Below are 27,682 nucleotides of genomic sequence, written 5' to 3'. Positions count from 1 at the left end.
AAAGATCAAGAATTCATAAATCTGTTTTAGAAATCTCTGGACAATATCAAGCACCTCACAAGCCGTGTTTCCTCCGCACTTCTCCGAACTCCCACGATTTGGGTTAGGTTTGGTATCGCCCTATTAGAGTCCACCTGGCCTAAGGAACCCAGGCGAGGCAGCCCCGGACTACAACTTCCGGCATGCCCCGCGAGGGGGCGGGGCGTATGGGCGGGGCCAGGAGCAACCACCCTCGCTCGCAGGAGGGCGGGTGCCAGCGGCGCCGCGCTGAGGTGGCGAGGGGAGAACTCCCGGATGTGGAGAAGCTGGGGAGGAGGCGTGGGAGGAAGATGGACTCAGTGGAGAAGGGGGCCACTACCTCTGTCTCCAACCCGCGGGGGCGACCATCCCGGGGCCGGCCGCCGAAGCTACAGCGCAACTCCCGCGGCGGCCAGGGCCGAGGTGTGGAGAAGCCCCCGCACCTGGCGGCCCTGATTCTGGCCCGGGGCGGCAGCAAGGGCATCCCCCTGAAGAACATTAAGCACCTGGCGGGGGTCCCGCTAATTGGCTGGGTCCTGCGTGCAGCCCTGGACTCGGGGGTCTTCCAGAGGTGCGCATGTGTGGGAGGGGGCCTGGGCTGGGGTGGCGGGGGAGAGGCCCGGCTGGGCGCGGAAGGGGCCGGGGGCTTCCTGGGTGGTTGCTCTTGGAAGGGGCGTGCAAGGTCCCGGGTGCCTGGGCCCTCGCAGAGAGCCGAGGGAGGAAGGGCTGCAGTTCCTTGTTCCTTAGCTTCTAGTAGTCATGACCTGGGACAGTTCCTTTCCCCGCCCTTGACTGTGCCCGCCCGACTGTAAAAGGGGAGATGATTGCTCCTTTCCAATCGTCTCCCGTCCCAATTGACCTCTCAGGGAAAAGTGAAAGAGGCCGCCCCCATGAAACGTCGGCGATAGTATGTGTACTTCTTTTAGACTGAGGCCGTCTTGGCACTCCCCTGTTGCTCAGCCTCTGCTAACCGCTTGGTGCCGATTGATTAGGGAGCATCAGATGGTTCATGAACAGAGTGGGGTGTCTGGGTTTTCCTAGTTTCAAGCTAAGTTTGGGGATCCTTTCTTCACCCTTGCAAAATACTCATCTCCCTGTGAGTCAGCATAATCTAGAAACCTCCCTACGTTTTTACATAGGTGAGAGACAGTAGGGAGGTATAAGGCTAGTTATATTATGACATGCTTATAAATGACTTTATTATACCTTTGAAATCTAGTCTGCCCTAAGGGCAGTTTTAATTGTACATCCTCTAGAGACATTACCATATGCCAAATTGGCCAGGAGTTACAAGCTGATGTCATTCATAAAAGAAGGGAATTAAGATTCTGTGCCAAGAATGAATTTACACACAGTAGCTTCAACCTAATTACACTTGAATTTATTGTTACGGAAATTAAATTATTTTCACCTTTTGATGATTTGGGTTTTGATTTGTAAAAAGATGACTTTTTAAAAATGGTATCAATATATGAGTAAATAAATGATTTTCATTTAACCAGCAGTGTTTAAAATGGACGTACTCAAAAAAGTGTAAATTTACTAATTTTGTTAATGTCTTAATCCAAAGGAAGCTCTGGGTGGGGCTGGACAAATAGGAGCTGACACCCAGAAGATAACAGTAATGTAAAAGGAAGTGTGAAAGGAGAGCTAGCGAAGGACTAGATAATTTGGTTCAATTCAGTAAACATTTACTGAGTCCAATTTATGTCATCATAGCTAAGGTAATACCAGCAAGAATGCGACATTAGCTTTTGTCCTTGTGAAGCTCACAGAATTTTGAACATTTTTACCTCTGGAGAGGGTGCGCGCTGAGAAGGAGGACTGAGAGTAGCGGATGGATCCAGGTAGCAGGGATATAGTCAAATACCATTTTTGTGAAATAAACTGGAGATCAAAAATCACATTCACAGTAGGTTAACTGAAAACAAAACTATCACTTATAACTGTTTAGTTACCTGTGTCAGAAAACCCCTTTCCCTGGTGCCCAATGGTTAAGTGCTCAGCTGCTGTCCCAAAGGTTGGCTCCTGGAACCCATCAGCCGCACTGTGGGAGAGATGCCTGGCAATCTGCTCCTGTAAAGATTTACAGCCTAGGAAATCCCATGGGGCAGTTTTACCCTGTCTTGTAGGGTCCCGACGGCACTCAACAACAACAACAAAAAAAGGGTAGGGCTTGTTTCAGATATAATCAGATTCCAGGGCAAAAACATTTGTTTGGCTAATATTTATTTAGTGCCTACTATGTGCCAAGGAGTCCTGTGTGGCACAAATGGTTAAGCACTCAGATATTAACTGAAAGGTTGGTGGTTTGAAACCCCCCCCGAGTCACCTCAGAAGAAAGGCCTGGCAGTCTACTTCGAAAAGATCACAGCCATCGAGAACCAATGGAGCACACTTCTATCCTGACACACATGGGTTCACCATGAATGAGAAACAAATCAGTGGCAACTGGTTTGGTTTTACTATGTGCTAGGCATTGTTCTAATTCCTGGACCAGGGGTTATAGCAGTAGCAGTAGGGCCAGTCTCTGGTCTCACGGAGCTTGCATTATAATATGAAGAGACAGGCAAGCTATAAACAGATGAATATATATTGTATAAAGTGATGATAAATATTTTTAAGAAAAATAAAGCCGGGTAAGGGAATGGTACACTTTTTTCCACCAGGACCCTCCATTTCTTGGTTCTTCTAGGTAGGTTCTCCCTTTACGTGTCAGTGTGGTTCCATTCCTCATATTGTTCCAGGTTAGGGTCTCATCAGAAAGAGCTGTTCTCCTGGCAGCTTTAACAAGTCTCATTGGGTCCCCTGCTCATCCTTCAACCAAATACTATGGCTAGGAGGGAACCCTGATGGTGTAGTGGCTAAGTGCTATGGCTGCTAACCAAAAGGTCAGCAATTAGAATCTACCAGGCACTCCTTGGAAACTCTATGGAGCATTTCTACTCTGTCCGATAGGGTTGCTATGAGTCAGAATTGACTCCTCAGCAATGGGTTTGGTTTTTATTTCAGAAGACACAGTACTGGTATCGACACGTTTTAGCCACATCTTCCACTCTTGGAGCCAGTCATGAAGCCTTCCCTGAAACACGAAAGAGGTTCACCAAGAGAAAAACTGAAGTGCTGTTACCCTGGTGGCGTAGTAGTTAAGTGCTGCAACTGCTAACAAAGAGGTCGGCAGTTTGAATCTGCCAGGCGCTCCTTGGAAACTCGGGCAGTTCCACCCTGTCCTACAGGGTCACTATGAGTCGGAATTGACTCGATGGTAGTGGGTTTGGTTTTTTTTTTTTTTTTTTGGTTATTACCAAAAGTGAAGGGGTATAGTTGGTGAGGAGTCAAAACCCAACAAATAGCTGTTACAACAGACATTGGGGATTTCGTTACAAAATTATTTTTGTACACAAAACACAGGTAAGAGCGTAAGCCCTAGAGTCAAACTGGTATTGAATTCCAGCTTCACCATGTATTAACTGAGCAATGTTGGACAAATCTTTTAACCTCTCTGTGCCTCAGTTTCCTCATCTGCAAAAAGGACTTTATCTCATAGGCTTGCTGAGGATGAGATAATGTATATATAGTACTCAGAATACTCACTGCCATGGAATCTATTCCAACTCGTAGTGACCCTATAGGACACAGTAGATCGCCTCCATAGGGTTTCCAAGGCTGTAATCTTTACGGAAGCAACCTGCCAGATCTTTCTGCCACAGAGCGGCTGGTCAGTTTGAACTGTCAACCTTTTGGTTAGCAACTGAGTCCTTAACCACCATGCCACCAGTCTCCTAGTCCTTATGATAAAAACCAAAACCAAACCAGTTGCCATTGAGTTGATTCTGACTCATAGCAACCTTATAGGACAGAGTAGAACCACCTCATGTGGTTTCCAAGGAGTGGCTGATGGATTCGAACTGTTGACTTATTGGCTAGCACCCAAGGTTTTAGCCACTGCACCACCAGGGTACCTGGCATACACTGCGTGATCTGTCATTGACATTTTTCCCTTGTACTGGAGGTTTTTGCAATCTTCATCTCTTCCCCAGGTCATAGTTCCCTTGCTTGTAGAAAGAGAATGTTGTAATGATCTTCAAAATTCTTAGTAGTGCTAAGATTCTTTGAATTTGGAGAGTTAATTGAAATATGCCTTTATTCTCTAGTTCAGGGGTTACCAAACTTTTTCTGTAAAAGGCCACACAGAAAATATTTTGGGCTTTGCAAGCCAGATAGTGTCTCTTGCAGCTCTTCAGTTCTACCATTGTATGTTGTGTAGTCGGCTGTAAATAACATGTAAGTGAATGATCATGGCTGTATTCCAATAAAACTTGATTTAAAAAAACAGGCCGAGGGCTAGGCTGGATTTGGCTCAGGGTGACCCCAGCGCTACTAGATGAAAAGCTTTTTGGAGCCAATGATGAGGCACTATCATATTCATCTTGGTATGCTTCACATGCTTTATGTATTAGATCTCAATTAAAATATGTTGATTTAAACATAATTGACTTTTTCTGAAGCTACAGGAGGAAATTGGAGGACCCTTTCTTCTTCCCTCCCTCTCCCTTATTTCTTCCACAAGTATTTATCACAGGAAGGATTTGAAGAAAATTGTAGGTGCCTGATTTGTGTTTTTCAGGGCTAGAAGATACCTTGGAGATTATTTTGTTCAAAATCATTTGACTTAATCAAGGCACATTTTTCAGCCTGCTCAGAATTAAATTCTTTTCAAGGTTATTAAACTTTGTATACCAACTTGAATAATTTAGCAGTCGAGAAAAATTCTAAGTGGTTTGTTTGATTTTTTTTTTTTTTTTAGTTGATAAAAGAGTTATCGTTAGAGGTGATTTTGTGAGAACTTGATTTTCAACAGTGGGTTCAGTGTTGTGGAAGTATACCTCAGAATCAATTTTTTTAAATGTTGCCTAACATACTGTGGGAAACCCTGGTGGCGTAGTGGTTAAGAGTTCAGCTGCTAACCAAAAGGTTAGCAGTTCAGATCCACGAGGTGCTCCTTGGAAACCCTATGGGGCAGTTCAGCTCTGTCCTCTGGGGTCACTATGAGTCGGAATTGACTCAACAGCAATGGGTTTGATTTTTTTGGGTCAATGTACTTGTGAAAAATAAACTTAACTAGTTTCATTTCAAGGGTGTGGATTTATGATTAATGTAAGACCTATGCCATATTACTGTCTTTAAAATGGCAGTTTATGATTTGAAATAACTGTGTAAACACCGTGGTTGCTATTCCTGTTGATCCTGTTAGATGTAATATGACTTCATTTGAGGCTAACACCATTAACATTAGACTTTGACATTTACTTTGCTTGATTGTAGATTTTATTATGCCTGTTTGTTGACTTGGTGCATTCTTTCTTTGGCCTTCCCTCATATGATGGCAGTATACCAAAAGAACAGTATCTATTTACTTAGTCCCTTAAAAATGTGATGATCATTGTATTTTAAGGGTTAACTGCATATGTGTACAGTGTACATATGGAATGCTGTTTTCTTGTGCATAATGTCATTGCCTTACATGATGCATACAAATTAGACACCTGTGGTATTTGGACCTTTGAAGTTCTGAAAGCAAACATCAGTTTTTCTTCCAACAGATTCAGTATGAGAATTAACTGACAATATATGTACATATATATCCACAAGTAGATGGCTTTAACAAAGAGAAGTTTATTCTCTCACAGTCTAGGAGGCTAGAAGTCCAAATTTGGGGTTCCAACTCCAGGTGGAAAGCTTTCTCTCTCAGTAGGCTCTGGGGGAAGGTCCTTGTCATCAATCTTCCCCTGGCCTAGAAGCTTCTCAGTGCAGGGATCCTGGGTCCAAAGGACACACTCAGCTCCTGGCACTTCTTTCCTGATGGTATGAGGTCCCTCTCCTCTCTGCTTACTTCTATCTTTTATATTTCAAAAGAGATCCACTCAAGATACAACCTAATTGTGTAGATTGAGTCCTGTCTCATTAACATAACTACCTCTAATCCTGCTTCATTAACATCATAGAGGTAAGGATTTACAACACATAGGATAATCACATCAGATCACAAAATGGTAGACAACCACACAATACTAGGAATCATGGCCTAGCCAAGTTGACACACACATTTTTGGGGGACATAATTCATAACATTCCACCCTTCGGCCACCCAAAAATCATGTCCTTGCCACATGTAAAACACATTCATCCCATCATATCATCCCAAAAGTCTTAAATCAAGACCAGAATCTCCCTAGGCAAAATTCCTCTTCATCTGTGAAATCTAGAATAAAAGTTATCCATTTCTCAAGTACCATGGTGGAACAAGCACAAGACAGATGTTTCCTTTACAAATGGAAGAAATTGGAAGGAAAGAACGGGTAACAGACACCAAACAAGTTGGCAGAACACACTGCATTAGCTCTCAAGCTTTGAAAATAATCCTCTGTTCTCTGATACCATTTAGGCCATGGCCCTGCCTTCCATTCTCTGGTTGTTGGCCATACTTTCTGGATTCTGGGTAGAGGGCCCTCAGCCCTGGGCTTCAGCTCCACCTTCCAGGCCCACTGGGAAGGCAACCTTTTCTGCCTCGGCTTTGGGTGACTCCATTTACTCAGTCCAACTGAGTGGCTACCCCACCTCCTTAACCCTGACAGGCCCCACTCTACTGCCCCTTGGGTATGACAGCTCTGCCCCCTCAGCTTTGGGCAGCAGATCTGGCCCTATCCCGTAGCACTTGAAACAGTAGCCCCATTTTCCAGGACCAAGTTGGTGAAGATCCGGCTCTTTGAAAGCTAGGAGGCCATGATGCCACCCTTTGAGACCCAGCAGTCTGTGGTTCCACCCTTTGAGACCCCAGAGGTTGTGGTCCTACCCTCTGAGAGCGAGGCAGCCCTGCTTCCTGTGCTCCTTGTTTCTTTAGCTTCTGCTTCCTGGTTCTTTGGTCTCTTGACCTCTTGGGCCAGCCTTGCATCTGCCCTGCTCGGGCAAGTGTTCCAGAGCTCTTCAGCTGTACCGATAAGTCCATGGAGGTACCCTATCCATCAGTAAATGTCAACTGGAAGGCACTCAGCTCTCTCACTCTGTGGGCCAACAAGCCTAAGCTCCCTCAATAAGGGCTCAGAGGTAGCCTACTTTACTGGAAAGCTTCCTTCCCAAAGGCTTTTAGCTGTCTTGCTCTGTGGGTCAGTTCCAGTGCCGTTTTGAGCAGGTTTCCTGGTTCTGCTGCTGCCATCTCTCTGCCGCTCTTTCTCACCACCTGTGTCATCTCCGTTGTTACAGCTCTTCTCACTTTCTTCTGAGCCCTCATGAAAATTGTCTGATCTCCATACTTCCACCAACAGTCTCTCCAAGGCAATCTAGGCTTTTACTGTTAGGCACCTTAAAACTCTTCCAGCGTCTACCCATTCATGATTTCAAAACCACTTGCACATTTTAGGTATCTCTTACAGCAGCCCCCTACTCATAGTACCAAATTCTGTCTTAGTTATCTAGTGCTGCTCTAACAGAAATACCACAAGTGGATGGCTTTAACAAATCCTGGATCCAAAGGACATGCTCTGTTCCTGGTGCTGCTTTCTTGGTGATACCAGGGCCCTCTCCTCTCTGCTCGCTTCTCGCTTTTATATCAATCAAAAGAGATTGACTCAAGATGTAACCTAATTCTGTAGATTGAGTCTTGCCCATTAACATAACTGCCTCTAATTCTGCCTCATTAACATCATACAGTTAGGATTTACAACACGTAGGATAATCACATCAGATCACAAAATGGTGGACAACCACACAATACTGGCAATCATGGCCTAGCCAAGTTGACAAACATTTTTTGGGGATACAATTCAATCCATAACAAGAAGAGTATGGATTTTGCCCAGAGTCTTATTGCTAGCATGTGGTAGAGCCAGAATTTGAGCACCTCCCTTCAGAGCCAATGCTCTTAACCATTCAGTGTTTCATTTATTCAACAAGTATACCTTCACCACCTCTTATGTAGCAGGCGCTGTAAAAGTACTTTGTAAAAAGTAAAGTCGTTAGTTGCCATTGAGTCGGTTCCTACTCATGGCAACCTCAAGTGTAGTTATTATTTAATTGCTTCCTCATCTCTCTTTCCTTTGTGGTTTAAAACAATCAGTTGCTGTTGAGTAGATTCTGACTTACGGTGATCCCATGTGTGTCAGAATAGAACTGTGCTCTATGGGGTTTTCAATGGCTAATTTTTCAGAAGTAGATTGGCAGGCCTTTCTTTCGAGGTGCCTCTGAGTTTACTCAAAATTCTAACCTTTCAGTTAGCAGCCAAGCACATTAACCACTCAGGGATTCCCGTGGTTTAAAGGGAATTATAATACTGTATTGGCCTCAGTCTCTACTGGTAAACAGAAAATGGGACTATATTATATACATTGTAATGTCCCGAGTGTCCAGAATAGTGAGTGCCTGGGATAGAATGGGCACGCCAAACATTTCCTGAATGAATTAATTAAAAAAAGAAAAAAAAGGAAGGAAGGAAGAAAAACAATCAAGCAGACAAACCTATTCCAAGCAGGTCTTCCATACCCCTATTCTCTTTTATTTACCTTTTAAGTATTTCAGAAAGATAACTGAACCCTCTCGTGTTCAATTTTTATTTCAGTAAATATCAGGACAATAAAGTAAATGCTTCAGTAGTTTACTTTACAAAAGTTAGTGACGTCAATGAAAGAAAACTCATCTTTTTTGTTTTTACTGTTTACTTGTTACTGTATTCTAATTATCATCATTCTCCCTTCACCTTTTCTGTTTTAAATTTTTACTGGCTTTTCATTCGTACTTCACTTAGTTATACATCTTTGACTGTGACATTTCTTCAGTGAAAACTTTATCCCCAAATTATTTCAGATTTCCAGATAGAGGAAAACAGGCTCCTGTGTTCTGCCTTTCACTGATTAACATGAGTAGATAGCATAAGACCTGACCTCTTGTCAGTGGCTCATCTTATATCCTGGGCTTCTGTGATTTTTTTTTTGTTGTTAATTGACTTTATCCCTTGATTTTAAACCTTCCTAGAAATATTTTGGTTTTGGGGGGGTTTAGAAATATTAAAACCAAAAAAAAAAAAAAAATCAAACCTGTTGCCATGGAGTCAATTTCCACTCATAGCAACCCTATAGGACAGAGTAGAACTGCCCCATAGGGTTTGTTTCCAAGGAGTAGCTGGTAGATTCGAACTGCTGACCTTTTGGTTAGCAGCCGAGCTCTTAAAAAAATTAATGAAATCCTGAGATGTTAGAATAATTTATTTTGTTTTATTATTTTCTTTTCAATATTGACAGATAAGCATAGGTATTTGAAACTTGCAATTCCTCCTTCCCTCAATGTTGAATGACGAGGATAGAAGGAATATATCTATACTGAGACTATCAGTTACTAAAATATGTATGATAAAAAAAATGTATGATACTGCTAGTAAAATATTATGGCTAGAGTAATATTCACATTTTCTATTTCTAGGAGTGGGAATTTGTAAAGGTCCATGTCTTAGTTTCTTAGTGCTGCTTTAGCAGAAATGCCACAAGTGAGTGACTTTAACCAACAAATTTATTTTCTCACAGTTTAAGAGGCTGGATGTCCAAATTCAGGATGCTAGCTCTGGGGAAGGTTTTCTCTGTTAGCTCTGGGGGAAGGTCCTTGTCTCTTTTTAGCCTCTGTTCCTTGGTGATCTTCATGTGGCATGTATCCTCCCCCTCCATTTGTGCTTTCCTCTCTGTGCCTAATCTGCTCCTTTTATATCTCAGAGGTGATTGGCTTAAGATACACCCTATATTGATAAGGTCTCATTAGCATAACGTCCTATTCCCAAATGGGATTATACCCACAGGCATAGGGGTGTAGCAATTACAGCACATATTTTGGGTGGACACAATTCAATTCATAACAGCCCAGAAACAAAACTTCATTATAGAGTAGTTGTTAGGTGCCATTTAGTCAGTTCCAACTCATAGTGACCCCTTGTACAATAGAATGAAACAGGGCGCAGCCTTGCACCAGGCCTACAGTTGTTGCTGTATTTGAGCCCACTGTTGCAGCCACTGTGTCAGTCCATCTCATGGGGGTTCTTTCTCTTTTTTGCTGACCCTTTACCTTACCAAGCATGATGTCCTTTTCCAGGGACTGGTGCTTCCTGATAATATGTCTAAAATATGAGAGGCGAAGTCTCGCCATCTTTGTTTCCGAGGAGCACTCTGACTGTACTTCTTCCAAGACAGACTTATTCGTTCTTTTGGCGGTCCATGGTATATTCCATATTCTTCACTAACACCATAATTTAAAGGTATCAGTTCTCCTTCAGTCTTCTTTATTTATAGTCCAGCTTTTGCATGTGTACGAGGCAACTGAAAATATCATGGCTTGGGTCAGTTGCAACTTAGTCTTCAAAGTGATATGTTTACTTTTCAACACATTAAATAGGCCTTTTGCAGCACATTTGCCCAATGCAATATGTTGTTTGATTTCATGACTACTGCTTCCATGGGTGTTGATTGTGAATCAAGTCAAAGGAAATCCTTGACAACTTCAGTCTTTTCTCTGTTTATCATGATGTTGCTTATTGATCCAGTTGTGAGAATTTTTGTTTTCTTTATGTTGAGGTGCAATCCATGCTCAAGGCTGTGATTTTTGGTCTTCGTCAGTAAGTGCTTCAAGTCCTCTTTGGTTTCAGCGAGGTTGTGTCATGTACATATCGCAGGTTGTTAGTCTTCCACCAGTCCTGATGCCCCGTTCTTCTTTATATAGTTCAGCTTCTCAAATTATTTGCTTAGTGTACAGATTGAATAACTATGGTGAAAGGATACAACCCTGACACACACCTTTCCTGACTTTAAACCATGCAGTGTCCCCTTGTTCTGTTTGAACGACTGCCTCTTGGTCTAATGTACAGGTTCCTCATGAGTACAATTAAGCGTTCTGGATTTCCCATTCTTCACAGTGTTATCCATAATTTGTTATGACCCACACAGTTGAATGCCTTTGCATAGTCAATAAAACACAGGTAAACATCTTTCTGGTATTCTCTGCTTTCAGCCAGGATCCATCTGACATCAGCAATGGTATCCCTCCTTCAATCTTTTGAATCCAGCTTCAATTTCTGGTACTTCCTTGTCAATCCACTACTGCAACTGCTTTTCAATGATTTTCAGCAAATTTTACTTGTGTGTGATATTAATGATATTGTTTGATAATTTCCTCATTCTGTGGGATCCGTTCTTTGGAATGGGCACAAATATGAATCTCTTCCAGTTGGTTGGCCAGGTAGCTGTCTTCTGAATTTCTTGGCATAGATAAGTGAGTACCTCCAGTGCTGCATCTGTTTGTTGAAACATCTCAGCTGGTATTCCGTCAATTCCTGAAGCCTTGTTTTTTTTTGCCAGTGTCTTAAGTGCAGCTTGTACTTCTTCCTTCAGTACCATTGATTTTTGATCCTGAAATGATTGAATGTTGACCAGTTCTTTTTGGTACAGTGACTCTGTGTATTCCTTCCATCTTTTTTTGATGCTTCCTAGTACCCTCCCCAAAACGGCACTTTATTCTTAATTATCTTCCAAAGTCTTAATGGGCAATTATGTAAACTGTGGTAATAGAGCTGTTAAGCTAAACTCTCCTAAGTCAGTCAAGCCTTGTTCTCCATGTCTTTAATTATTGTCAGCAGCTCCAATCAAATTGATTTCTATGTTCAAGCATATATATGTAAACACACACACACATACATGCAGTTAGGCGCCACATAACATCAGTTCAGGCAACGTCTGACTGCATGTACATCAGTGGTCCAGCACATGACCTCCAGGGGTTAGACACAGCCTGACTTGGCAGTGAGCACCCCCCCACCCACAGGAACAGGCACTGCTGCTGCTGGGAGGAGTGGGCACCCAATCCTATTCTTGAACACCCAAATTCAGCAAGGATTGTGGGGTCCAACCAGGGTACAGGTGTCAGGTTACCGAAACCACTCCCCTGCTGCCCTGATCTACACCCAGAGCCTCCCTGCCGTGATCATAGGGTCGAGAGGCTGGCGCACTGGGCAGGATCCAGCCAAGCACCCACTTGAGTCATCCACAGCGGGAGGTGCTCAGGCTGCATGCTACACAGCAGCCCCTGGGCCCGTGCACCCAGGAGCCCCACAACCTGTAGACCCAGGTGTTCACACAACGTCCAAGTCACATAACGTCCTATTTCACAGAACATATTGTGGACTTTACATGATGCATGAATGTATACACACACACATATATACACTACTCCTCACTTCTTGACATGGTTAGGTTCCAAAGACTAGGTTGAAGTTGGCTTTATGCAAAAATGGAGGCAGACCACATCAAATCACAAAACAGAGGATGACTACATCATTACGTAACTGCCAAATTACATCATTACATAACTGTCAAACCACTGAGAATCATAGCTCAGCCAAGCTGACACATAACCTTAAACATCAAAGCCAATATTACTCTTGTCTCACACGTTGGTGTTGTTACTGCCAAATGTACATCATTAACCTATTAAAGGATAATAGATTTTTTACTTTTGTCATTAGTTGGGAAAAAAAGTTAGATCAGCTGATTAGTTTGAATGTAGATTTGTGCATTTAGTCTTCTAAATCTGAAACCCTTTCAGCTTTATGGTTTGGCTAACCCAAGTCAATCATTTTTAAGCAAGTGTATTAAAATACTTTATACAATACTTTGGATTTGGATAGGGAATAAGAAGTGGGATCCTTTTTCATTTCCTTTATATTTGAACTTCTATCACTACTATTTTGCCCAATATACTAGTAGCCCTAAAAATATCAAGTATCTTTTTTTCTCCAATTTTATAAAACTTTATCTAGGGCTTATATAAATAATACATTCTTGATTCAGGAATTTTAAAATATATTTAGGTGCAAAATGCTTTATAATTAACTTCTTTAAGTTTTATATTACTTTTATCTAATACCACATAAGCTGTATTCTTGAGTTGTATCTTTAATGATTTTTTGGTGATTTTGTTTTTTTTTCCCCTAAATATTTGAACAGTGTGTGGGTTTCAACAGACCATGAAGAAATTGAGAATGTGGCCAAACAATTTGGTGCACAGGTTCATCGAAGAAGTTCTGAAGTTTCGAAAGACAGCTCTACCTCACTAGATGCCATCATAGAATTTCTTAATTATCACAATGGTATGAGTTTGGTTAACAGTTCATTAAAAAATGTTATATGATTTCCAACTAGTTATCATCTCACAAGATCTGTTTTAACATTTGGATTTAAAATCTTAGTGTTACTTGCTTGGTAAGAACTTGTCAAAAATAAACAACTCAGAACACCATTAACAGAATGCTGTACAGGTTTAATAAATAGCTTTAAAGTTGGGCAACACGTCATTACCGAGTAAATCAGTGCTCCAATTAATTAAGATTTTCAGGGTACTTATGTATAATTTCATCAGGACCTTTGAACATAAAATTTTTGACAATTGGTTGACAATTATGTCAGAATACATAAATCTTAAAGCAGTGTGTGCTCAAACATTATCAAAGTTTACATAGGAATCTTACTACGACAATCACAAGATCATTGAGCCAGGATTTATAAGGCCTCTGGTGTCTTGGAAATAGAACATGCTCATTGATCTTCAATTGTTTTCCAAATGAGTACGTTTCAAGTGTTTCAGTGAGCTTGATCGCCTAAATACAATGATATGAAACAAGAGAAGCTACTTCTAAAAGTTATAGTTCAAGGCATAGCTATAAAAAGCCAAAAAACCAAACCTGTTGCTGTTGATTCAATTCCGACTCATAGCAACCCTATAGGACAGAGTAGAACTCCCTCATAGGGTTTCCAAGGAGCAGCTGGTGGATTCGAACCGCCAACCTTTTTGTTAGCAGGTGAGCTCTTAATAAGCCGAGCATAGGTATTGGCATTAAAAATTATATTTATGATTATACAGTCATAAGTTTCTAACATTTAATAAGGTGACCTTTAGTGTCATGGGTAAGAGAACTCTGTTTTCATAAAGCAAAACTTTAAAATTTTATTTCACAAACTTTATCTTGATATCCTTTTCATTTCTTTTGTCTTTTTAAGAGGTTGACATTGTAGGAAATATTCAAGCCACTTCTCCATGTTTACATCCTGCTGACCTTCAAAAAGTTGCAGACATGATTCGGGAAGAAGGATATGATTCAGTTTTCTCTGTTGTGAGACGTCATCAGTTTCGATGGAGTGAAATTCAGAAAGGAGGTAATCTGTTACCAGTCTTTGTTGTAGCGTGTTTTACTAAGAATCATTTTTTTTTATGTGTAAATATTCTTTAGGAGTAGGGAGTAAAAAGGGAACAGCAAAAAGGAATATGTGATTCTTAGCCACAGTAGTTAATGACATTTGTAATTGGTTCCAAATCTTGTAGTGATGAAGGCAAAATAATGAGACCCAATTAATTCTTTGCTTCACTCTTTTCAAAAGAATATTATAACCCTCTATTTGCCTTTTGAGGGAGATCTGTCACTTTTCTAGATCAGATGTTTTTGTCTTTGTTCTAGAAGTTGTTTGATAAATTCCATAGAGATAAATCATAGGGGAATAGAAAGCATCCACCAAGGAGTTCTTAACAACCTCAAGAATGAAACTCTGGAATTCTCCAAATTTATAACTCCTTATACCAGAAGGATTCCACAGGGCCATTAAAAGGTCTTCTGCTTTCTCTTTACCCTAGCAGAGTTCCTCTGGTTATGCCAAACTTGATCTTCCTCTCACTCCTTCCTCAGACTCAGCACGTGTCCCCAGAGAGAAAGCAGGCACTTATCCTTTTCCGAAGGAAGGGTTTGTCCCTCTTGCTCCTTTTCTTCAGAGCACCATTTGAATCAACTAGTTTATTTGTTTATCGCCTGTCTCCACCACTAGACTGGGAGCCCCATGAGAGCAGAGACCTTAAAGGTGGTCCGTGTTCACTGCTGTGTATCCATGGCCTAGAAAACTATGCTGCATGTAGCTATTCAAGATAAAGTCACTGAATATTTTTCCTAGATTATATCAGACACTGGGGTGGGGTTGAGCAGAGGATGGTTTAGTTAGGGGGTAAGTAGAGATTATTCTTAGAAGCCTTCACACGCAGAAGTGACAGCCAAAAGTAAAGAAGGCTCTGAAGACTCACGCTTTATTAAACATACAAGTGTGTGTGCACCCATACACACATGCAAAAATTGAGAGGTTCATTGAAAAGGCAAGGAAATCCTTATATACTAGCACTGACCTCATTTATTACATCTTTAGATCATTACTGTTCATATTGCTGAGCATTTATTATTATCAAGGATAATAATAGACATTATTTATTATGTTCAATAAATTTATCAGCTACTGGTGAGAATATATAATACATTACATAAATATTTTCATCAATATAAAAGTTTCGATAATTTATGGGGAAACTCATATTTTCTGGAATAATTCCAAGAAAGTAATTTCTCAGCCACATTACATAAATAACACATACGTTATATTTCAATAGAAGCAAATCATGAGCAATAGATAAAGGACTTAAATATTGAATATGGGTATTTTATGTCAAGTTCAGTTCTTTCTAAGCTACTTTAAGGTTGCCTTGATGCCTCCCTAGAGTATTATAATACTAATTCAAACCATAATGATACAGAATTCCTCCATAAAATGCTTTCTTTTTCTGTGTTTAACTATTGGAAAGCAAAGAAATCATCAGAATCATTGGGGACTTTGTTTCTTTAAAAAAAAAAAAAAAGAGGCCTTTTAGATATTTGTTGTTGCTGTTGTTAGTTGTCATCAAGTCGATTCCAACTCATGGCGACCCTACGTGTGCAGAGTAGAACTGCTCCATAGGGTTTGCGAGGCTGTGACCTTTCGCAAGTAGATTACCAGGTTTATCTTCCAAGGCATCTCTGGGTGGGTTCGAACCACCGACCTTTTGGCTAGTAGTCAAGCACTTAACAGTTTCTACATTCCAAGTTCATTTGGCTTTTTTTTTTTTTTAAGTTACTGAACTTATTTCATTAACTAAATGAACACTTACTGTTTTCAAAGTAGTATGGACTTAACTGTATCTTTTTGCTTTTAGTTCGTGAAGTGACTGAGCCTCTAAATTTGAATCCAGCTAAGCGGCCTCGTCGGCAAGACTGGGATGGAGAACTATATGAAAATGGCTCATTTTATTTTGCTAAAAGACATTTGATAGAGATGGGTTACTTACAGGTTTGTGCCTTTTTTTGCAAAAACCTTTTAAATCCTCTCATATGTGTTCTTTTAGTTTTAGAAAGAAGTTTGGCCCAGCTCATAAAGGGAAGTATCAACCTGTAGAGAAAAGGCAGTAACTGACACAATTTATCATCTGAGGCATTTACCCTGCAGTACCGATCTTCATAATCCATTCAACAAATACGCAAGGAATTCCCCTAGCACTGTAACACTAAGATGAAAAATGAATCAAGTACTGAATATTCTACATGTGTCCTGGTGTTTATATTATTCCATTCAAAACTTTGTTTGTAATCCATGTTTGTGACACTGCTACATTGTAGATGTATAGTTGAATAACTGCTACTTGTTTTAAAAAGAGAAAAAAAAAAAAGGTGAAAGAACACCAACTTGAAGTCATGAAAACCAGATTGTAGTCCCAACTGTATCTCTAACTGTAAACTTGAATATATCATTTCATCTGTTCATTGCCCTCATTTTAAAATAAGGGGGTTGGAAGTCTCGCTCTTCTTTAGAGTTGTATGAACTGCCTACATCGTTGCATCATATACCGTTTGTTAATTATACCAATTATTTATTCAGTACTTACTGTATACCAAGACCTATATGAAATGAAATGCTTTATATAGGTCATCTCGTGTAATCTGCAGAACAATTTAATGAAGAAGACATTTCTATCTCAGTTTTACAGAGGAGGACACTGCAGCTCTGAGAAATTAAATAACTGGCTCAAGGCAAAAATAGCTGGTAAATGGTACGATCAGGATTTGAATTCAGTTTCTTATGTTACTTAAAAAATAGCATTATAAAAAGAAAAAGAAGAAACTCCACACACGGTAGTAAAAACTCTGTGTCTCATGCTTTGAGGGATAAGCGGAGAAAGTATTTATTTCTGTTTTGTAGTCAGTGTATAGGTGAACTGTATCCAGGAAAATTAGACTTGACACTTTTAGATACCTCCCTGTTGAGCTCTTTTCTAAGGGGAGCTGTGGCCCAAGCCTTTCCTAAAGTGTGGGAAAAAAAAAAAAAATGAAGTTTCTCATTGTAACAAGATTTGTGAAGAAACTGACAATTTTGAAAAATGAAATTTTCTAGTCATTCAAATGATTGCTATCAGTGGAAAGCTGATTCCTTTTGCCCTGCCCCTGTCCCCACTCCAGGATCAGGAGACTGTTTCCTGCCTTTGCCCACAGATGACCCAGACAGCTATTGCCCATTCCTATCTGTAGCTCAGGGCTCCAACACAATGCTCTACAATAGACGCTGCAGTTACTTTTCCTCCCTGTCTTGCCTCTTACTTGCAAATTGGAATAGAAGTTCCAAAAACCTTTATACCACTGTTGGATGATGATGAGAGAGACTGCCAGAAAAAAAGGGATACAGTTAGGGGATTTCCATAGAATTCCTTGTGGTTAGAATACTGAAGGATGAGTATTATTTCTGCTTTGTTCAATCTTAAGATAGAAACCTATTTAAAGAAAAATGGGGAACCTGCACTGTATAGATAAAATTTTAAAGTTCTCTTTTTTGTATGGTTTGAATATATAGGAAACAAAAACCTTGCCCCTCCAAAAAAAAATCACCTGGTGTATGTCACTGCTGTTATTGGGTTATCCACTTTTTTCAGTACTGTGGAAACAAATTCGGTGTTCTATATTATAATAACCTTTTCACTGTGTGTTAATGAATGCCAGAAACATACTCATGACACATTTATATTTAGGGTGGAAAAATGGCGTACTATGAAATGCGAGCTGAGCACAGTGTGGATATAGATGTGGACATTGACTGGCCTATTGCAGAACAAAGGGTATTAAGGTAAAAAGACTTGGGTAGCCTTTTACTAGAGCCTAACATTATTTTTAGTTGAAAGGTTTAATTGTACTTCTAAACTGATTTCTGATACTCCAAAGATCTTAGGATCTTTGGAATTAGTTTGCCCATGTGGGAAAGATATATATGTAAAATATGCCTTTAAATGGTTTATTCAGTAACCTGAGAAACATATAGTCTGGTTAGACCACAATACTTAAATCTTTTGCACTTTAAGTTGAAATGCATATATGAAGTAAGTCTGACAGGTGATATTAGAATAATGTAATGGAGAGTGGGGTATTAAGTTTACTGGCGTTAGCCAATGAGAGACAGTGATTAGTACTGCATTTGTATTCAAAGGTCCATTTTGGTTTTTTTTAGATATGGCTATTTTGGCAAAGAGAAGCTTAAAGAGATAAAACTTTTGGTTTGCAATATTGATGGATGTCTCACCAATGGCCACATTTATGTATCAGGAGACCAAAAAGAAATAATATCTTATGATGTAAAAGATGCTATTGGGATAAGTTTATTAAAGAAAAGAGGTATTGAGGTATGTGCCCCCTGAATATAGCAATATTTTATATATTAGATTTTGACTCAGGGACAAAGGGCATGGGAAGGAAGTAAGAGATTGAAATTTTCAGTATTATCTATTTATCTGAAATTTAGCCTTCAGACACCTAGAAAATTATTATACCATTTACTTTCAGATGAGTAAAATTGGAAATTTGTCAATCAACAAATAATATTTTTTATTTATTCAATAAGTATAAAATACCATTTTTAAATAGGAGTTATCTAGTACTTCCCATGGGCTCCCACAGCAAGAACGATTTCCTAGATACTAGGTGTCAGCATTTAGAAAAAGGCAAATATATTGTGTATTTTTAAGTGTAACTTGTTCTTACAACTGAAAGTTTTAATTCAAATAACTTATGTTTAAGTGTATTTTTAAAAATGAAGATCATTTCTTATAATTCACTAGAAATCTTAACTGTGTTGATAAGCAGCACAAGAGACAGGTTGCAGACTTTTCTCTGGAAAAATTGAACTACAGGAGTATCTTAGATTAGTATCAGACAGTGTACATTGTATTTTTTACCGGTAGGTGTAGAGCCCTTTCCGCTATAGAAAACAGTGTCTTTCACCTTTATTGGACTATTAGAAATAAAACCTTTTAAAGCTTTTATTTTTAAAGGACAATTAGTTGATTTTAACTGATCCTACAGAAGGTTAAATGACTACTTATTTATAACTTGTATTCTTTACAAAGTTTTAAAGGATTTCTACTTCACTCACTTTTTCATTTTTCCCTTCTTTAAGGTGAGGTTAATCTCGGAAAGGGCCTGTTCAAAGCAGACCCTCTCTGCCTTAAAACTGGATTGCAAAACAGAAGTCAACATATCAGATAAGCTAGCAATTGTAGATGAATGGAGAAAAGAAATGGGCCTATGCTGGAAAGAAGTGGCCTATCTTGGTTGGTATCTTTTTATTTAACCATAGGAAAATGGACTAGGAATTTTTTTTTTTTTTTAAAGAAATAGATAAATAAGAAAGAAAATACCCAAGACTGGCATGATTATAGGGAAAGAAGAACTGTCCTATACTGCTGACAAAAGTATCAAACTGGGACAGCCTTTCTGGAGGTTAGTTTGATAATATGTATCAAATGTAGCCTATAGAATGATTACAAGCACAGGATCTAAAGAAGGTACTGCTGAGTAGACAGTTTTGGTACATTAAGCCTTGGTTTCCTCTTCTGTAAATCGGAGATGTCAAGAGTACCTATTATCATAGGGCTACTGTAGGGATTAAATGAGATAATTTGGGTAAAGCATTTGACAGAGTCTCTAATATATAGGAAGTACACTGTGAGTACTTTTTGCTTCTATTAAACTGTACATACTTTTGACTCCCAAATTCCAATTCCTGGAATGAAATTGGACAAATATGCCAACAGTGAGGGGAAAGAACCAATCTAAATATCCTGCAAACATAGAATATCCATAAAATAGAATACTATGCAACCATTAAAAATAATATCTAATCTATAGGTATTGGCATAGTCAGATGTCACAATAAGTTTTTCAACTAAGCATTAAGCAGTCTATTATCAGGTGTATTATATATAATATATATTACTATATGCAAACATGGAACTTGTTGCGAGGACTTCTTGCAAAGCTTATAGTTTAGTGCTGTCAGCATTTTAAATATTAAATTAATAATGACAAGTTCTTAAAATATGTAATTATTATAAATTATGTGTGAAATTACTATTTACAAGGGTAATATGGGCCTCAGAAAAAGAAGCAAAGGAATGTAATGGGCGCATGTGATCCAGAGGCTTCAGGGATAGTGTTTGAAGCACATGTGAAGATATAGTGGAGGAAAAATAGTATAGAACCTTTGAAAATTTTCCAATTTTTGTAAAAAGAAGACAATTTTAATGGAACATATAAACAAATCCCAGCTGTACTTATCTGTGAGACCTCAGTAAGTCTGTATAAGCCTCAGTTTTCTTACTTACAATGTAAACATAAACACAACATTATAAAGCCATTGGAAAGATAATTATAAAATGCTTAACATAGTGCCTGTGTATAGTAATAAGAATGATAAGTAAATATTTACATAGGTAAAAGTCTAGAATTATATGTGCAAAATGTGATTATTCATAAGGGGTAATAATTAGAATGATTTTAGCATTTTTTTAAATTTCTTAAAAAAATTTTTTTACTGAGAATATGCATTTCTGATGTTAACATTTTGTTTTGTTTTGTTTTTTATTATTAACTTTTATTGAGCTTCAAGTGAACGTTTACAAATCAAGTCAGTCTGTCACATATAAGTTAATATACACCCCACTCCTTACTTCCACTTGCTCTCCCCCTAATGAGTCAGCCCTTCCAGTCTCTCCTTTCGTGAAAACTTTGCCGGCCTCCAACTCTCTCTATCCTCCCATCCCCCCTCCAGACAGGAGATGCCAACACAGTCTCAAGTGTCCACCCGATGTAATTAGCTCACTCTTCATCAGCATCTCTCTCCCACCCACTGTTCAGTCCCTTTCATGTCTGATGAATTGTTTTCGGGGATGGTTCCCATCCTGTGCCAACAGAAGGTTTGGGGACCATGACCGCGGGGATTCCTCTAGTCACAGCCAGACCATTAAGTATGGTCTTTTTATGAGAATTTGGGGTCTGCATCCCACTGATCTCCTGCTCCCTCAGGGGTTCTCTATTGTGCTCCCTGTGAGGGCAGTCATCGATTGTGGCCGGGCACCAACTAGTTCTTCTGGTCTCAGGATAATGTAGGTCTCTGGTTCATGTGGCCCTTTCTGTCTCTTGGGCTCTTAGTTGTTGTGTGACCTTGGTGTTCTTCATTCTCCTTTGCTCCAGGTGGGTTGAGACCAATTGATGCATCTTAGATGGCCACTTGTTAGCATTTAAGACCCCAGACGCCACATTTCAAAGTGGGATGCAGAATGTTTTCATAATAGAATTATTTTGCCAATTGACTTAGAAGTCCCCTTAAACCATGGTTCCCAAACCCCCGCCCTTGCTCCGCTGACCTTTGAAGTATTCAGTTTATCCCGGAAACTTCTTTGCTTTTGGTCCAGTCCAGTCTAGTTGAGCTGACCTTCCATGTATTGAGTGTTGTCCTTCCCTTCACCTAAAGCAGTTCTTATCTGCTAATTAATCAGTAAAAAACCCTCTCCCTCCCTCCCTCCCTCCCCCCTTCGTAACTACAAAAGTATGTGTTCTTCTCAGTTTATACTATTTCTCAAGATCTTATAATAGTGGTCTTATACAATATTTGTCCTTTTGCCTCTGACTGATTTCGCTCAGCATAATGCCTTCCAGGTTCCTCCATGTTATGAAATGTTTCACAGATTCGTCACTGTTCTTTATTGATGCGTAGTATTCCATTGTGTGAATATACCACAATTTATTTACCCATTCATCCATTGATGGACACCTTGGTTGCTTCCAGCTTTTTGCTATTGTAAACAGAGCTGCAATAAACATGGGTGTGCATATATCTGTTTGTGTGAAGGCTCTTGTTTCTCTAGGGTATATTCCGAGGAGTGGGATTTCTGGGTTGTATGGTAGTTCTATTTCTAACTGTTTAAGATAACGCCAGATAGATTTCCAAAGTGGTTGTACCATTTGACATTCCCACCAGCAGTGTATGAGAGTTCCAATCTCTCCGCAGCCTCTCCAACATTTATTATTTTGTGTTTTTTGGATTAATGCCAGCCTTGTTGGAGTGAGATGGAATCTCATTGTAGTTTTAATCTGCATTTCTCTAATGGCTAATGATCGAGAGCATTTTCTCATGTATCTGTTAGGTGCCTGAATATCTTCTTTAGTGAAGTGTGTGTTTATATCCTTTGCCCACTTCTTGATTGGGTTGTTTGTCTTTTTGTGGTTGAGTTTTGACAGAATCATGTAGATTTTAGAGATCAGGCACTGGTCGGAGATGTCATAGCTGAAAATTCTTTCCCAGTCTGTAGGTGGTCTTTTTACTCTTTTGGTGAAGTCTTTAGATGAGCATAGGTGTTTGATTTTTAGGAGCTCCCAGTTATCTGGTTTCTCTTCCTCATTTTTAGTAATGTTTTGTAATCTGTTTATGCCTTGTATTAGGGCTCCTAGGGTTGTCCCTATTTTTTCTTCCATGATCTTTATCGTTTTAGTCTTTATGTTTAGGTCTTTGATCCACTTGGAGTTAGTTTTTGTGCATGGTGTGAGGTATGGGTCCTGTTTCATTCTTTTGCAAATGGATATCCAGTTATGCCAGCACCATTTGTTAAAAAGACTATCTTTTCCCCAATTAACTGACACTGGGCCTTTGTCAAATATCAGCTGCTCATACGTGGATGGATTTATATCTGGGATCTCAATTCTGTTCCATTGGTCTATGTGCCTGTTGTTGTACCAATACCAGGCTGTTTTGGCTACTGTGGCTGTATAATAGCTTCTGAAATCAGGTAGAGTGAGGCCTCCCACTTTCTTCTTCTTTTTCAGTAATGCTTTGCTTATCCGGGGCTTCTTTCCCTTCCATATGAAATTGGTGATTTGTTTCTCTATCACCTTAAAAGATGACATTGGAATTTGGATCGGAAGTGCATTGTATGTATAGATGGCTTTTGGTAGAATAGACATTTTTACTATGTTAAGTCTTCCTATCCATGCGCAAGGTATGTTTTTCCACTTAAGTATGTCCTTTTTAATTTCTTGTAGTAGAGCTTTGTAGTTTTCTTTGTATAGGTCTTTTACGTCCTTGGTAAGATTTATTCCTAAGTATTTTATCTTCTTGGGGGCTACTGTGAATGGTATTGATGTGGTTATTTCCTCTTCGATGTTCTTTTTGTTGATGTAGAGGAATCCAAGTGATTTTTGTATGTTTATCTTATAACCTGAGACTCTGCCAAACTCTTCTATTAGTTTCAGTAGTTTTCTGGAGGATTCCTTAGGGTTTTCTGTGTATAAGATCATGTCATCTGCAAATAGAGATAATTTTACTTCCTCCTTGCCAATCCGGATGCCCTTTATTTCTTTGTCTACCCTAATTGCCCTGGCTAGGACTTCTAGCATGATGTTGAATAAGAGCGGTGATAAAGGGCATCCTTGTCTGGTTCCCGTTCTCAAGGGAAATGCTTTCAGGCTCTCTCCATTTAGAGTGATGTTGGCTGTTGGCTTTGCATAGATGCCCTTTATTATGTTGAGGAATTTTCCTTCAATTCCTATTTTGGTGAGAGTTTTTATCATAAATGGGTGTTGGACTTTGTCAAATGCCTTTTCTGCATCAATTGATAAGATCATGTGGTTTTTGTCTTTTGTTTTATTTATGTGGTGGATTACATTAATGGTTTTTCTGATACTAAACCAGCCTTGCATACCTGGTATAAATCCCACTTGATCGTGGTGAATTGTTTTTGATATGTTGTTGAATTCTATTGGCTAGAATTTTGTTGAGGATTTTTGCATCTATGTTCATGAGGGATATAGGTCTGTAATTTTCTTTTTTTGTAATGTCTTTACCTGGTTTTGGTATCAGGGAGATGGTGGCTTCATAGAATGAGTTGGGTAGTATTCTGTCATTTTCTATGCTTTGAAATACCTTTAGTAGTAGTGGTATTAACTCTTCTCTGAAAGTTTGGTAGAACTCTGCAGTGAAGCCGTCCGGGCCAGGGCTTTTTTCTGTGGGGAGTTTTTTGATTACCGTTTCAATCTCTTTTTTTGTTATGGGTCTATTTAGTTGTTCTACTTCTGAATGTGTTAGTTTAGGTAAGGTAGTGTTTTTCCAGGAATTCATCCATTTCTTCTAGGTTTGCAAATTTGTTAGAGTATAATTTTTCGTAATAATCTGATACGATTTTTTAAATTTCAGTTGGGTCTGTTGTGATGTGGCCCTTCTCATTTCTTATTCTGGTTATTTGTTTCCTTTCCTGTATTTCTTTAGTTAGTCTAGCCAATGGTTTATCAATTTTGTTAATTTTTTCAAAGAACCAGCTTTTGGCTTTGTTAATTCTTTCAATTGTTTTTCTGTTCTCTAATTCAGCTCTGATTTTTATTATTTGTTTTCTTCTGGTGCCTGATGGATTCTTTTGTTGCTCACTTTCTATTTGTTCAAGTTGTAGGGACAGTTCTCTGATTTTGGCTCTTTCTTCTTTTTGTATGTGTGCATTTATCGATATAAATTGGCCTCTGAGGAAAAAAAAAAACTAAAAGGTAAAAAAAAAAAAATTTGTTAAGAGGTTAGAAAATCAAGAAAACAAAGAATAGACTCCAAATTTTTATTTTAAAAATCAGAGCAGTGCTTTGTATGTGGCGCTAAACTTATCAAAACATAATCTTTAAAGATATTGACACTTTTTTAAGTAGAGCAGTTGTAAATAAAACAGTTTGAGGAATTGAGGTATGAGAAGAAATGCAGGCTTTAATTTTCATCATCTTTCAGTGGAGGCTACGCTAATTTCAACAGTAGTTTAATAAAATTTTCAGCAGAAAATTTAGAATGTAGAATATTCTACATTGGTTCTACAAATGTAGAACAAATTTGAAAGAAAATCAAGAGTTTCTAAACAACATTTTATCATTGTATTTGGTCTGTGGTGTAGTTACACTCATAACGGTGAACCTAAGATAATGGGAGCTTCTGAAATTCATGCTATCAAAAAAAAAAAAAAGGAGGAGGGCAGGCAAGGAGGAGAAAGGAAGTAATTATTTCAATGTGATTTTAGTATTTAATGCTTTAAAACTGGTAATTTTTCAATAAATAAGTGGCATAAAAATCAGAGGAACTATTATAGTTTAAGAGAGACTTAAGAAATGCTTTACCAAATGCAATATGTAGCCCTTGTTTGGTTCCCGATTCAAATAAATCAACTGTAAAAAGATAATTTTGAGACAGCTGAGGATATTTTAACACATACTAGGTTATTAGATGATATTAAAGAATTATTGCTGATCTTTTTATTTTGATGGTATTTTATCACTTCAAAAAAATATATCAGAGATACATGCCAAAGAATTTTTGAGTAAATAAGATATTTGGGAATTTCTTCAAATATCTTCTTCTCCTTCCTCTGAAAAAAAGTAGGGTGGGGGGAGTGATAGAGAAAAACATTGGTAATTTTTCAGCATGAGCTTGGAGTTTCTCATATACTTGAAATTATATTTAATAAAAAGTTAAAGTAGTTTGTGATTCATGTATAGAATTTCTAGTAATTGTAATATGCATGGCAAGGAGAAAGCATACTCCATTCTTCTCCTCTAATTGATAAAAATGGGAAGAACCCTAGACCTCAGTTTTTAAATACTCTGAAATATTTTTTGTTCCATCTAATCTTCACAGTATTCTTAGACACAGTGCCTTGGATCTTACTAAAGTTACCAGATGTATTTATCAGTTGCTGTTGGCATTATTTTACTTTGAAAGAATATTCTTTGTCTTTTTAAATGTTTAATCCATATTTATCTTAATTGATAGGGAATGAAGTGTCTGATGAAGAGTGCTTGAAGAAAGCGGGCCTAAGTGGAGTTCCCGCTGACGCCTGTTCCACTGCCCAAAAGGCCGTCGGATATATTTGCAGATGTAATGGTGGCCGTGGTGCCATTCGAGAGTTTGCAGAACACATTTTCCTACTGATGGAAAAAGTTAATAATTCGTGCCAAAAATAGAAATCAGTGTGATGTTAGAAAAGAAAGTATACAGCCTTCTTCAGCCGCTCTGCTTTTACTTTTGATTAAGTACAGTTCCATGTTGTAATGTTGCAGAGGATGTGATCTGATTTGTGATATATCTTAATATCTTTTAAAAGAAGCCTTCTCAAATTATCGTTCCCAAACTGCCTATGAAATAATTGTGCTCTACTTTTCTCTTTATGCAAGAATTATTTAGAGATTGATTACGGTCTTTCTCAGATTTTTAGTAAATGCAAGTAAGACATCATCAAAATGGACTTTGTATTGTACCCTGTACAACTGTGTGTTTGTGTGCTTTTAATGATGCTGGGACTCTATTTGGTGACAGTATGTCTGATAAGACACACCCTTCTATCAAGTAATAAAATTACATTTCTCAAACTTGATGAAAACTGCCTCATTACTGTAGAAGAGATTGATAAAGCATTTCCTTATCTCTTTTACACACTGACCGTGCGGAGTGAGAAACAAACCACTGGATGCGAGGTGTAAAAATCTGATTATGCTTTATATATGTATAAACAAAGCACATACATGCAAATACTGTTATCCTTTTCAGAATTTTTCTGTGACTCCATGCTGACCACAGAATAAGGTAAAACATTCCCCAGTGCAAACATTATAGTCTGGTCATAACTTAATATTTCTATCCTTAGTTCCTACTTGCAATGTGTGGCTTCCTCTACCCCAATAAAGCTATTCTATGCAATTCTTCAACACAGTGTAGCTTTCCTCAGTACCGATGCCATTTCTTCCGGCTAACATGCCTCTATTAGCCTATTCTTTTTAGGTCCTACCTTTAATCTTCAGCATGAACCATTCGTTCCCCCCAAAAACACTCCTCTTGCCAATATACCTCCAAAAGTAATTACTGTGTCACTGTGAGTTAGAATTGACTTGATGACAATGGGTTTGGCCTTTTTTTTTTTTTTTAATACTGGATTATACTGGAGTTCTTATTTCATTTAAGTGACCCAAACCTGAATTAGTGATACAAGGAGACAGTTCAGTTCTCAGTGCTACTTCTAATTCTAGTTTTCCTAATAGTAGGGAATCTTAGCCCAGAAAACATGTGTTCAGCTTTGGTGTGTAAAGAGCTTAGAAGTTGTCACTCCTGTCTTTACAACAAGAAAAAACTGGACAAACTGAACATAATTCCTCTCAGACCTATCAGAAAACCGAGGTCATAGGACCAAAAGAAAAAAATAAACCCATTGCTGTCCAGCAGAGCCACCCCAAAGTCAAGAGAGGCAACTTCCCCTCTTCCACACCATACATCACACCGACAAACCTTCAGTATAACAATGGATTATAATTAAAAAAAGATGTAAGACACTCTAACAAGCAATACAAAAGGAAGCTCCAAAGATGAACAAGGACACTGGGGGAATTTGGAGTCTCTGACACTTATAGCTATGA

The 27,682-nt window shown here is 38.8% G+C and overlaps 1 protein-coding gene across 1 annotated transcript; it reads left to right on the top strand.

Moving 5' to 3' along the window:
• Positions 1-257: 257 nt before the first annotated feature.
• Positions 258-26,644, top strand: CMAS (cytidine monophosphate N-acetylneuraminic acid synthetase). Its single transcript, XM_003405690.4, has 8 exons — positions 258-589; positions 13,047-13,189; positions 14,097-14,252; positions 16,099-16,232; positions 17,959-18,053; positions 18,432-18,603; positions 19,377-19,530; positions 26,049-26,644. The coding sequence occupies exons 1-8, from the start codon at positions 330-332 to the stop codon at positions 26,237-26,239; spliced, it is 1,305 nt and encodes a 434-aa protein (XP_003405738.1). The 5' UTR covers positions 258-329; the 3' UTR covers positions 26,240-26,644.
• The last annotated feature ends 1,038 nt before the right edge of the window (positions 26,645-27,682 follow it).

The sequence above is a fragment of the Loxodonta africana genome, chromosome 4, assembly GCF_030014295.1.
Source record: "Loxodonta africana isolate mLoxAfr1 chromosome 4, mLoxAfr1.hap2, whole genome shotgun sequence".
NCBI lineage: Eukaryota > Metazoa > Chordata > Mammalia > Proboscidea > Elephantidae > Loxodonta > Loxodonta africana.
The sequence above is the reverse complement of the archived record's forward strand: the minus strand, read 5'-3'. Positions and strand labels throughout refer to the sequence as shown.

Bases quoted from the DNA above. Each gene is read 5' to 3' on its own strand.
- CMAS (XM_003405690.4), top strand. From the start codon at position 330: ATGGACTCAGTGGAGAAGGGGGCCACTACCTCTGTCTCCAACCCGCGG. The intron at 13,190-14,096 runs GTATGAGTTTGG...TGTCTTTTTAAG, and splicing joins ATTTCTTAATTATCACAATG to AGGTTGACATTGTAGGAAAT. The intron at 14,253-16,098 runs GTAATCTGTTAC...TTTTGCTTTTAG, and splicing joins GAGTGAAATTCAGAAAGGAG to TTCGTGAAGTGACTGAGCCT.